General features: G+C 33.9%; 1 protein-coding gene across 4 annotated transcripts in view; it reads right to left on the minus strand.

Moving 5' to 3' along the window:
• Nucleotides 1–12,481, minus strand: part of LOC110445147 (probable 3',5'-cyclic phosphodiesterase pde-5) — a 107,865-nt gene that overhangs the window by 13,930 nt on the left and 81,454 nt on the right. For all 4 annotated transcript variants that reach the window (XM_021489574.1, XM_021489572.1, XM_021489573.1 and 1 more), the window contains 13 exons: nucleotides 11,859–11,917; nucleotides 11,182–11,293; nucleotides 10,030–10,108; nucleotides 9,475–9,580; nucleotides 7,001–7,094; nucleotides 6,668–6,726; nucleotides 5,739–5,789; nucleotides 3,408–3,466; nucleotides 3,133–3,184; nucleotides 2,636–2,766; nucleotides 1,953–2,045; nucleotides 1,343–1,411; nucleotides 104–218 (listed from right to left, as the gene is read on the minus strand). In XM_021489574.1, coding sequence (XP_021345249.1) covers nucleotides 104–218; nucleotides 1,343–1,411; nucleotides 1,953–2,045; nucleotides 2,636–2,766; nucleotides 3,133–3,184; nucleotides 3,408–3,466; nucleotides 5,739–5,789; nucleotides 6,668–6,726; nucleotides 7,001–7,094; nucleotides 9,475–9,580; nucleotides 10,030–10,108; nucleotides 11,182–11,293; nucleotides 11,859–11,917 — 1,079 coding nt within the window. The remainder of the gene's footprint in view (nucleotides 1–103; nucleotides 219–1,342; nucleotides 1,412–1,952; nucleotides 2,046–2,635; nucleotides 2,767–3,132; nucleotides 3,185–3,407; nucleotides 3,467–5,738; nucleotides 5,790–6,667; nucleotides 6,727–7,000; nucleotides 7,095–9,474; nucleotides 9,581–10,029; nucleotides 10,109–11,181; nucleotides 11,294–11,858; nucleotides 11,918–12,481) is intronic.

Consider the following 12,481-nt stretch of genomic DNA (forward strand, 5'->3'; position numbering starts at 1 on the left):
CTAGAACTGTTGCATCAATTTTTAATGAAAATATTTTCCAAAACTGTTTAGAACGTTTTTTAAGTGGAAAGCTTATAAATAAATGGAAATTTTCTATATTAACCTTGGCATGATGCAGAGCTAACCCGCAATAGATAGCGAAAGTTTCGAACGATTCCTCGTCGGCCCTGTTGAAATTCCCGTCTATCTTGTTAACCATCTGTACCACACCAATAATGCTGAAACAAGTCAAGCACATATAACCTTCGTTAGTCTGGGCACTTTGATGTACTTCGCAATAAAACAATGGCGTATATTAGAGATTGATGACAAAAATAAATTTAACAAGGAAATCAGCGTTGTGTTATATTTATTGCGAACATTACACATAATCAGTAAAACAGTTAGAGTAATTCAACCAAACCGTGAATCAAAGTTCAAAAACATGAAAATCGTGTTTGTAGTTCACATTATTTTCGAAGTGAATATGGTTTTTGTTCGTTCTATTATATTTGAATATTTGAACACATTACACTTTCATTTCATTTGAAATGAATGGTGAAAGAGTTGTTCTCTTTATTACAAGTAAGGCCTCAAGGTGAACAATGAGATCGACGTCTATCATTAAAGACAGATATTAAAGACAATCGTACAATAATCTAGATACGAACGATTAAATGCCAGTCTATGTGTATTTTACTTAAATCAGATATTATTTTCTGATGCATTATTAATCCTTTTGACACTGAGCAACACTGAGAAGTCCTTAGTGGACTAAGTGGACATATGATGCCTTAAAAAGTTTACTTTCTTTTGGCTTTCAAAATGTTCAAACAAGTGATTCATTTCTTCTTATATCTAGTGATTTTGTTCCTACAATGCTCTATGTATTCAATTAAAACCAAAAGTTGTTTTACATTGATGATCTACGTATTAATACTTAGAAAACGTAGTAAATTTAGTTTTAATCAGATTACATGTGTGTTCCATATTAAGTCAGCTATGATCCGGTTTATAGTTTGTTTTCTTTCCCTTACAATGTGGCCTAATCTTTCTTCGGATTATACCACATTAGAAATCCCTGTACTGATAGCGAGACAGTATTACTGTTACAGAAATAACTGAACGAAATAGTTTGGAGCTGTTATACTCTATTAAACAACACGTTAGGGATAAAGTTATATTGGTTGGACAATAAAAATTTCTGCCAAAGCACTAAGACCACAAATAAAGCTGGTTACGACAAAACTTATGGTGTTTTTATTCGTTAAGTGGACGAGAGTTTTCATATGCAAAAATTGTATGTTCCCCGTGAATCGATTGAATACTATTTGATGGCCTATTTTGTTAGAATTTTTCTTACCTGCCCCGTATATATATTGGCATGCAGAGAATACTGCTGGTCCGGTACCCAGTCTGCTGATCGACATCCCTGTGTATCAACATCATGTCACACATTAACTATAAATCACCGAGACATGTCGTTATATGGTAAAACTCAATTTCAAATGCCGGTGTAATAAGACATCATATATGATAAAAAAAAAAAAAAACGTGTTGAAATAACACTATTCACAATGAAGAGGAAGTATTATGCTGTGACGTATTTGGGTAGTAAATGTTGACGGTAAACAAAATTAAGGATCCTTGTACCACTGCCAAAATTGTTACTGCGCAATGGAAACTGGGTTTTTTCTAGCATGACTGGAGCTTTGACGGATCATTTCTGAACAGAAAACATATACCTTGTGTAACCTTTATGCAAAATAAATAAATAAAGATGAAGTAAACAAATACAAATATAATCGACGACAGTATTCTGAGTAACCGTCTGAGCTACATGCTCAACGGAAGTATCCTGGCTCAACTGTGTAACAGTTAAATCATGAACGAAATTAAGGACAGATTAATGTTTGTTCGATAAACCAAAGTGCAATGGTACAATACAAATAATACATATACACTATACACACCTGTTAAACCGGGAATCGTTGTATGCATCAGCGATATTAAGTATACTTCCGGTCGTAGCTACAAAACCGGCTACTCCTTTATCCATCGGAAACCTGTAAAGGACAACATAATATGTGTTAAGGGAAATTGTAACATTACTTGAAATTCAAATTTTCAGACTGTCATATTGCCTCAACGGAAACAGACGAATACAGTTACTGTAAGCCTACTTATTTAAGTGGTATTATATTTTAGAGAGTTCTGTTAGATTTAATATAAGACCACTGTACTCCTGTATGTATTATAGAGATGTAGAGCTGAACAATGATGGCATTACCATATGAATAATGGCGGAAATCCGAGTGTGCTTATGTGTCAAGTATATTTACTGTGAAAGCTTGAATAATTATAATAATAAGTCCGTATTTTATACTTGACGATGCCATAATGAAGTAGGCTAAGCTTATTGTATTTAGTGGAAAACTTTTGTGAGTTCAGTTTACATAACCATAAGTAGTCGTTGTATACCTTATATACAACAGTAATCTTACCTTGTATTATTACTTTTTTGATGAGATAATAAATTATGACACCCACTCTCACCCTTACCCTCACCCTTACCCCAACCGAAAAGAAGGTGTTTTTATGTATCCTCTTATTATCGTATACAGACTTTACGGGGTCAACTGGCATGGGAATTCACCTGATTTCTTTCTGAGGAACTTTCTCGTCTGCCTTTCCTGTATCAAATATTCTTGCGTACAACTCGTTTGTGTTGGAGTCAAGCAAGAACAGCGATGCTCTATCGGCATTTCCGAGTTTTTTTGCGTAATTCTAAAACAAAAGTCATTTCGTTGATTATTAATGGTTAAACACGTTATGTAAACAAACATAATAGGTTAACAAATACAGATAATATGTCGTTTGCTGTCCTAAAAAAGGAAGTCCGATAAATGTAAATATAATCTGAAGCCTTGCAGCAGCTTCTTCTTAGTATTATAATATTCCGTCGTTAACATTACGTCTGATTCCATATGTGAAGTGTAATGTAAAACAATTTAAATCGTTAACGAATAGGACATTTGTCAGATTGTCTAATATAAACTGACAACAAAGTTCTCTTATCATATTTTATAGCTCTATATTGTTTTAAAATATGACATATACTTCTTTTTTCTATTTCCGTAGTTAGTTTCTTACCATGATCTTCATTATAACCGTGTCCATGCTGACGATATCTTGGAATATTGACCTGTAGTGTACAAAATAGGTTGTCTCTGTAGTAATTCTAAATTGCATTTACATCGTATTTACAGCAGCTAGTTAATAAGTTCCTTTGCATCTAAGGTACAGAATGAAAAGATTATTTTCCACACGATGCTAATAGACCAATCTGTTGATGTTTTAAAACACTGTTTCGGCTCTTAACTGTTTTAATGCTGGAAAATGATAAGTTCATTTAAATGTAAGCTTACTTTGTAACGGCCAGAAGGAAGTCGTTGAGTTTCCGTTGTTTCGCCATACTGTTATACAGCTGTGAATGATCAACAATGGTGTTACTCAACGTTTGAGTTATTAGCAATTTATCTTCAATGAAAATACGGGACGTTCTCATTTCCATCTTCACCGAAAATAAATTGTCTTTCAAAATACATATAATAAAGATTTATAATTAACTGTTACTTTTCATCTTTGAGGTATCGATAGGCATAAAATACTATTCATTGTTATATTTACAATGTATAATTCAATATCAAGTAACAATACTCATCAGGAACCATTATTAACTTTCAGCTTTTAAAGGTTAAAAAAAATCATCTGCTGTTTTAAAATGTAAATTGAATTTTACACACTGTAATTTGCAAATTGAACCAATGGTAAAAAATTAAAATGTTTTACAATTAATTGTTAGTTAGAAACATTTATTATACGTCCCCTTTAAAGAGATATTACGTCATGCATAAAAAATATGTAAGAAGCAGAAATAAAATTCAATTCTATTTCAGTTCTATTAATAACACCTGAACACGTAATTCGTTGAATACAGATATATGATTTTTACGCATTTAATCAGATTATACCGATAACTGCTTCATTTTGTTCAGTATCATGGGTATCATGTGATTCAAGAAAACTAACAATATATTTGTTGCTGAAAATAGAGTTATTCAGGTTGATTCAAATTTACTCAACGTCAATGAATCGCTTTAGTTTGGGTAACCTCACGACTTAATATTGTATATGCTTCTTTTCAGATAAAATTACATCAATATTAGCTTAGATTAAGTCTTAAAGTAGCCATACAGCTTGATTTTGTGATAAGGATAATACAGACACATTTTTTGTTGATTTAACATAATGCGGTTTGTGCTAGACTTGGTATTCTGTCAGGTTACCAATATCAACTAAAAGTTGTCAATATTGTCTACAACATTGTTGCACAACATCAATGTTCACTGGACAACAAAGTCACGTGATACCTCTATATGGAAATAGCCGAAACTTCCCCAGGAGATCATATTGTCTGCTCGCTAGAGAAATAACAGATCTGTTATTATCAGAGATTTATTTACGTACAGATGAGTAAAGGGATCAACCGTGCAAACAGAGTGAATAGATTTAAACAAATATATGAAGCTCAAGCAAAACAATGGAATCTCGATAGTCCGGACAAGTTGGTTTTCTATAAATGTAACGTTAACTTTTTATGTTATCTTTGTCTGTGTCATAGTTTACGTAGATTCAACACCTTGGCCAATATATACACACATAACCAAAAGCTAGCCTTTGTGAACACTTTTGTTACATACTTTTAAGAACAGGAAACACCAATTTGTTGTACATTAGTTCCAGGTTAGTAATCTCTTGAATGCGAGAGTTCCAGGCGCTCAGAGACCGGAGTAACAAGATTCCACAATATTGTGTATAACAGGAAGATATACAGTGCGTTTATATTGTCTATTATAGTGATTATAAAGAGGTCTGGTATGATTTGAAATAAAAAAGACGAACACTCATTTTGTTTGTGTCGTAAAACTGTGATTCAATATTGAGCACATTTACTCATATCAACAATAAATCTACGCACATATTCCTGTTATACGGCATTTTTTTTATTAAACGAAAAGGTTCCACAAGTATATGGTAAACATTTAATGGCCTTCCTAGGATACTAGTACTCTTACAAAAGCAAGAATATAACATTTGCATTGTATCGTAAAGAGGACATCATGCCATGTGTACTTAATAAATGCTTTAAAACCATATTATTTAAAATATCGAAATATGATTCCAAATTGATTGTAGTCCAAAAGCTCATTGGTTCATTCCGTTCACGGGCAAGTTGGTGAATGCTACACTCGCTTTAAGTTAGGTGTTATTTTGAAATTAATTCTGTCCCTATCGCCTTGACATACTCCAACGTATTAACTCCTGATGTTCAAATATGGAGTTTCGGTTAAGAATTTGTATATTTTTGAAAATGATTCAGATGATAAATTTCCTCAAATTCTGATATAAATAGCAAAATATATGCATACAATTCCCTGATTGAACCATTTTTTTATTATATCATTTGAGTAAGAAAGTACATTATATGCTTCTACTAAGTAATTTGTAGCTAAAAATGCACTCAAGCATCAGGCAAATCTGAAAACTGAAAATTTAGAAACCAAGCTTCAGCAAAATCAATCAAATTTAGTATCCACACTTCAAGCAAGAGAAATAACACCCAGATTCACACGAAACTAAAAAAGTAAAAGTTTAGTAAATACTAAGGTGAAGCTATACTAAATACAGTAGTTTACCTCGACATACTCCACAAACATGTCGGCCCATACTAACAGGGAAGCCGCGACCTACAATACAACACTATATGTTTACACGTGGGACAAATCGTGGACAAACACATTGATCAAAAACTGGGAATAAATTACGTACAAAAAGCCATGGACTAAAAACGTCAACACACAAAAGGGTGGCACCAAGGTCAGAGTAGTGCTACAGTACACAATGATGTCACCAAGGTCTACTTAGTACTACAGTAAACAATGATCGCAACAATAGTGTTACTCCAAACATCACAACACTGAATTCGAATCGTTTTGCATTGGTACGTTTTGTATTCAAAATATGAAACTGTGTTTCAAGTAACGAATTTCGTAACGACATACTGTCAACGTACGCATTTTTAGCACACTCAAATTTTAGCGCATTATCAAAGTTTAGCAGATTGGCGTATTGATGAATTGGCGCACCCGTTAAAATGTGCAATAGGAAACAATAGGTTTACAGAAGGGTTGACTCTCAGCCAGATACAACTCATTTTTATTGTTTCATCTTCTATATAGAAGTGTAACATTACAGAAACTTCCATTGGCGCAATCATAACTTAGCGCTAAAATAAGACTACCGCTAAAACATGTACCTTTACAGTATATTTATATAAGAGTTACATTTTTATCCCCGCAACTTATATAGGATAATGGTGTATCAAAATTAACTGAACAGAGAATGTAAATAATTCAAATGGTAAGAGTTAAGAATCTGTAAGTATTAAAAAGCATTATCATTTATCTTGTGAAATTACAAAATGTAACTTATTTGTCAACTTAATCGTATTTAAAATTATACATAGAATTAAATGACCATATTTATCTCGGATGATTTTAGTGGTTTAAAGTTGAAGAATGTTATGAGTCGTCACTTTTTGCCAATAACATTTAGCTGTTCTCACCTCTTCATCTTCTGAGCTAAAAGGTATATTTCCGTAATATCTAAACATTTCTATCACCCCTGTCGACGAAAACAAAGAAAATAGAATCATGATTTTACTTATGTATGGAGGAATTCTCAAATTTTACTACGTCCGGAAATTAAATGTTGATACATTTGTACCAAGAATGAAGCATACATGTCTTTTATTAGGAAGTCTTTAAATATTTCCAAATATTCACTTTTCTTCAACGAGTTAAAATATAGATCTGTTACTGGGTACAGTTATTTTTTTGCGTGTGAATAGCACTACCGCGAAACCAACTCTGTATTCAGTATCCGCCAGTAAACTTACCCATGATCCCCTCCTTGCCGTCTAGGATGGGTACCACTATCACAGATTGAGCGTTGTCCGTCCTCACCCCGAGTCCCTTTGGATACCGTGGGTCCTGTGAGGCAAGGGAACGTCAACAAGAGGCCTAATGAGCCTGAATCGCTCACCTGGTATTATTCTTACACTTGTAATCTTAAAAGTGGACTAAAATACAGCTACAGGCAAAATACCAGTGTTTGATTTAAAAGACTCTATTAAAAGATTTAAACATGTGACACATGTGACCTTGAAAGTCAAACAAGGACATTAAGTTGAACAGACTTTATAGCCTTTCATACCAGCATGATTTTAGCCAAATATCATTACCCTGGACCTTTAGATTATTCAGAAGTTGTGTAAAGGAGTACCACGGTGAAGTGTATATTTTTTGTCGGTTCAGGATGAATAACTGAGGAAGGCGAACCTACTTATAGTAAATAGGTTCGCATAACAAAAATATTTTTTAAATTGTGATGTTTCAATAGTTCATGTTTTCACATGATGTTGACTTAGAATGTATGATCATGCAACAACTTTTTCTCTATAAATAGTTAATTTTCGACTTTTCTAGAATTGGAATATGCATTGAAAGCGGGAAAAAGTCATTTGTTTACGTTGTAAAAATGACGTGTGCTGCCGAAAAATACGACTTCTGTTTCGGATACAAAGAACTGATTAAAGAAAAGATGTTTCATCATAAAAAGGATCCATTTAAAAGTATGCTTTAATCTCTGTAAAGTATTGAAAACATAATTATCAAGTATCTCAACACGTTCCATATCTGACACACATTCTACATGTACACGTAGTGGTATTGCCAGAAATGTTTATTGTGTGTGATGGCTAATATGACTTACTAAGTGTTAGCGTGTGAAGACATGAATATATATATATAATGCATGGTCTAGAAAAAATAGTGGCCAAAGACATTGAGTTGTAAAATGTAGTAGAAAAAATCACAAGCGTTTCTCTTTTTTATACTTGTCAATGCATATATACACTTTATGAAAACATTTGAAAATGAATATTCGTCTCGTGAATATTCCTTTTTACAGAAAGGTTTGTCCCATGGTTGAGGAAAGGTGTTTAGCCCCGTATCATTTGTACCGGTCACATTCCGGTAATAGATATTTCAGGTGTCTATAAATAATTCCGATATGCCAACAGATATTTCTTCATTTAAATTCTCAATATTGGCATGTGTGCAATTAACTTCTAATTATGAATAATTACTGATTCAATAAGTTTCAACACGGACTTAGATATCATATTACTTGGTTTCAATAGTGCAGTAAGAAGTTGCAGTTGACTCGTTTCAAAACCGTCAGGTGACGTTATTGGCGCTATTCAAGTGGTCAAACTGGGCATTTAAAACGGATTATGAATATGGGGAAAGCAAGGTTACATAAGTGGAAGCGCATAAAACACATACATTTATTAAAAAAATATGGCTCTTCACGTGATACCTCTTTTAAGATTTCAACATATTTGATCCCTGTGACCTTGAAAATGGGTGAAGCCCATTCATTTAAACAAATTTGTTAACCCTTCATCCCAGTATGTTACTGGCAAAATATAATCACCCTGATCCTTTTGATTATAAAGAAGAAGCCGTTTACAGTTTTCAACACATTTGACCCCTGTGTTCATGACCTTGAATTTAACTCAAGGTCATTCATTTGAACAAACTTGGTAGCCTTTTATCCAACAGCATGTTACTGGCAACATTTCATCACCCTAGGCCTCTCGGATATTCAGAAGAAGTCAGTAAAAGGTTTTAACATATTTGATCCCTGTGACCTTGATAATAGTAGAATGTCATTCATTTGAACAAACTTGGTAGCCCTTCATCGCAGCGTGTTACTGGCCAAATAACATAAATCTAGGCCTCTTGGTTGTTCAGAAGAAGTTGTTGAAAGGTTTTGACCCCTGTGACCTTGGATATAAGTCAATGTCATTAATTTGAATAAACTAGTTAGCCATTCATCCCAGCATGTTACTAGCTAAATAGCATTACCCAAGGCCTCTTGGTTATTCAGAAGGAGTCGTTAAAATAATTATACATATTTGACCCCTGTGGCCTTGACAATGGATGGAGGTTATTCATTTGAACAAACTAGGTAGCCCTTCATTACAGCATGCTACTGACCAAATATCATCATCCTATGCCTTTTGGTTACTTAGAAGAAATTGTTGAAAGTAAAACGTTGACGTCGGACAGACGGACGACGGACGCTGCACCATGGCATAAGCTCACTTACCCTTCGAGTAGGTTAGCTAGTAAACCATACATCCTTAACGTTGGATATTATTTCGGAGAACTTGAACAAGCTCAAGACCAGTTAAGACGTTTCCATTGAAAGGAATGCTGTTCTTTTATCCCTTTGGTTTCACATATGTCTTATGATCATGCAGAAGGGTTAGTGCATAATATTACATTAAATATAGCAACATACCTGTTGTAGTTCTGTAAGTCTGATGGTTTCTCGCGTTAATACCACGAAATCTGGAAGTGACATCCCGGTCTTTGTCCGCCCAACAAACGACGAGGATCGCACTCTCCTGTTTACAAAATCACGTAGAATAATTAAGTGCTTTATTTCTCCTCTCATTTTCTTTCTCTCTCTTTCTCCTTTCTCTCTTTCTTATTGTTGTTCACTCTGATTATTCAGTCGAAGGGTGCTCTGTTTACTATCTATCTGTTGCCTAAATGTTAACTTAACTCTTTTCTATTGGATTAAGAAGAGTTTAACCATCGCTTTGAATTGTAACACTTTTTAGCGACACGATTCTCGACAATCAAAAACGAAAAATAATTGGTCGTAGTTTGTCATGGAAAAGACGTTGATCACAACATATACATACAACTCAGTTCTCTGATCAAAACGCCCATCAGGTGATATTGTCTGTGTGATGAAAGATGGTCCGTTATTTAAAAGATTTATTGAAGCGATGTGGGATATGTTTTCCTGTTTAGATCTGAACGAAACATGTTGACAAAATGGCTTTACCCTGTGGGATATGAGGTGTGGTATCGCAACTGCTTTTGTTCATCTGTTAGGTATAAGTTGAAGCCATCGGCATTTACACCTGAAACACATACGTCACACCATGAGAGCAATGAACTTCAGCATTATATATAAACGAGATGCTTAAGTCTGTATAATCACCAACGATTACACTCCAGAAGGGCCAATAACACAAAAATGCAAGTTGTCAGCACATCTAAGGAAAAGTAACGACGCATTAAAATAAAATAAAACACATTTGGCCAATTAAACGATCAAATCAACACGCAATTTACATAATTGAACTTCGGTCTTTCAGTTTGCTATAGTTGGTTTATGTTGAATCATGTAATTACACATTTACATTATTATTCAATATTCACTGCAATACCAGTCTGGACTGTTTTATGGCTTTAATTAGATACATTTCACGTCATCCTCCAGTGGTTTGTTTATAGGATGGGTCTGTCTTAAATACATGTATATTGGATTTTTTTACATATCATTCACACCATACTCGTCGAAAGAATAAGATTTATACAATATGTATAGGGGTCCAATAGGTACGAGGAGCGATCCAAATAGCTTAATAGCATTACGTTAAAACTAGGAATTATGATAGTTAGTAGAAATATTAATACACTGGGCTAATAATATTATATATAGTTGTGTAGTATGTTGTAAGGTATTTGTGGCCAAACTCCAAACCGAGAGAATTTTGTTTCAAAATGCCAACAGGAAAAAAATCGGGCGGCGAACCTTATACAGTTTACAACAGTGTTAATAGATGCGTGTTAAAGACAAAAGAAAAAGGGCAGTTAGAAACGTTTGCTAAAATATTTTTGTTACCGACTTCTAGAGAGCAAAACCACCGACACAACTTAGCAACAGTTTGAGCTGTGATAGACTGTCTCTGACAAAGGGTCGTTCGTGGTGGGAATATTTAAAAAAAAAAAAAAAAAAAAAGGCGCTAAAGTAACCTTTCTCAAAGTGCACATATTATATAAATTATTTCCGAGAGAAACAAATTCCACGAATTAGTTTATAAATGGTTTATAATAAAAGAATGTTAGAAATTCGTGTTTTGCCAAGCTGCATAATCAGATGATTGGCATGTTTTGCTCGCGCAGACGTCACCGACACAAAAATACTCACAATTTTTAGCACATGTGGATAGTTCTGTAAGGATCTCAGAGCGGCTCGTATGTAGGTTAAAGTCCTTTGTCAGCTTATGTAGCACTTTCCATTTGTTTGATTGCACCGTTGTCTGCAACGATTGAGATCAAATACACTACAAGACACTCGTGATAAAGATACAACAATGACCATTATACAACAGTGCAACAATTGCTGTAAAAAGGCAACCTTTCGCCAAACCTTTCGACCAGCCTTTCGCCCAACCTTTCGCCCAGCCTTTCGCCAAGCCTTTTCCCCTTCACTGGCAAATTTAATGCAAGTCCAGCGTTAACCTCATGATCAACCTACACATGTAATGACGATACACAGGATTTTGCGAGATAATATTCGCTGTTAACATAAATTTGTCTTCATTAAAAAGGGCAAAATAAGGCGAATTTAAACTGCGGCGAAAACATATCCCATTAAAAATTACAACACTAAAATAACATTTCAACCAATCTTAGCCTAGGATATTTATAAACATTGTTTTTATTTCTTTAAAATTTGACATAAAAAACACATTGACAACTAATGGTACATTCCTCTATATGATTAAAAAGATGGATTGGTATTCATATATCAAGTTAATGAAACATAAAAAATGATTTATTTTAATTTTACGGCGAAATATTTTGAGAAAGTTAGATTCTTACCGTCCATCGGCTTTTGCTCTGTGAGATTTGTGGGTCCCGGAAATGTTCTCTGTTATCACCTGCAATAGGGAATATTTGATTTAAACAGTTAAATGACATTTTCAAATAGATATAATTATTTATATATGGTTATCGCCAACAATGTAAGTTAAAAGTCGAAGGTTATAACGCCAAGCGCTGGTCAATATGACAAATTTTCAACATGATTTATACCGTAACAAAAAATGTACAGAAACATAATGACATACTTTGAAATAACACGTGAAGTAAATGATAAATAGTGTTTTACAAATAATATACAGAAAAAGAAGAAAATGAGGGGAAAACAACAAGCTCTCTAAAAACCTTCCCACTTATAAAATCAATATCTCGATTTGAAAATCCAAATGATAGTTGAGGTCATGATATATTTGATCGTTCAAATATTTACCTTTTTCTAACAATTTTAGTTTATATATTTATGTATGTTTTTCTCATACATAGCGTGCATATATTATATGTACATATTACTTGCAACGACAGGGGCTGCCAAGGTTGAGTTGCCTAGGGATAGCCCCCCTCCCCCCGTGAATGTTTGTGTCCTCACTTACTTACAATGTATTGATTTCACGATCAAGTTTTAA

Source organism: Mizuhopecten yessoensis, unplaced genomic scaffold, assembly GCF_002113885.1.
Source record: "Mizuhopecten yessoensis strain PY_sf001 unplaced genomic scaffold, ASM211388v2 scaffold2091, whole genome shotgun sequence".
NCBI classification, from domain to species: Eukaryota; Metazoa; Mollusca; class Bivalvia; order Pectinida; family Pectinidae; genus Mizuhopecten; species Mizuhopecten yessoensis.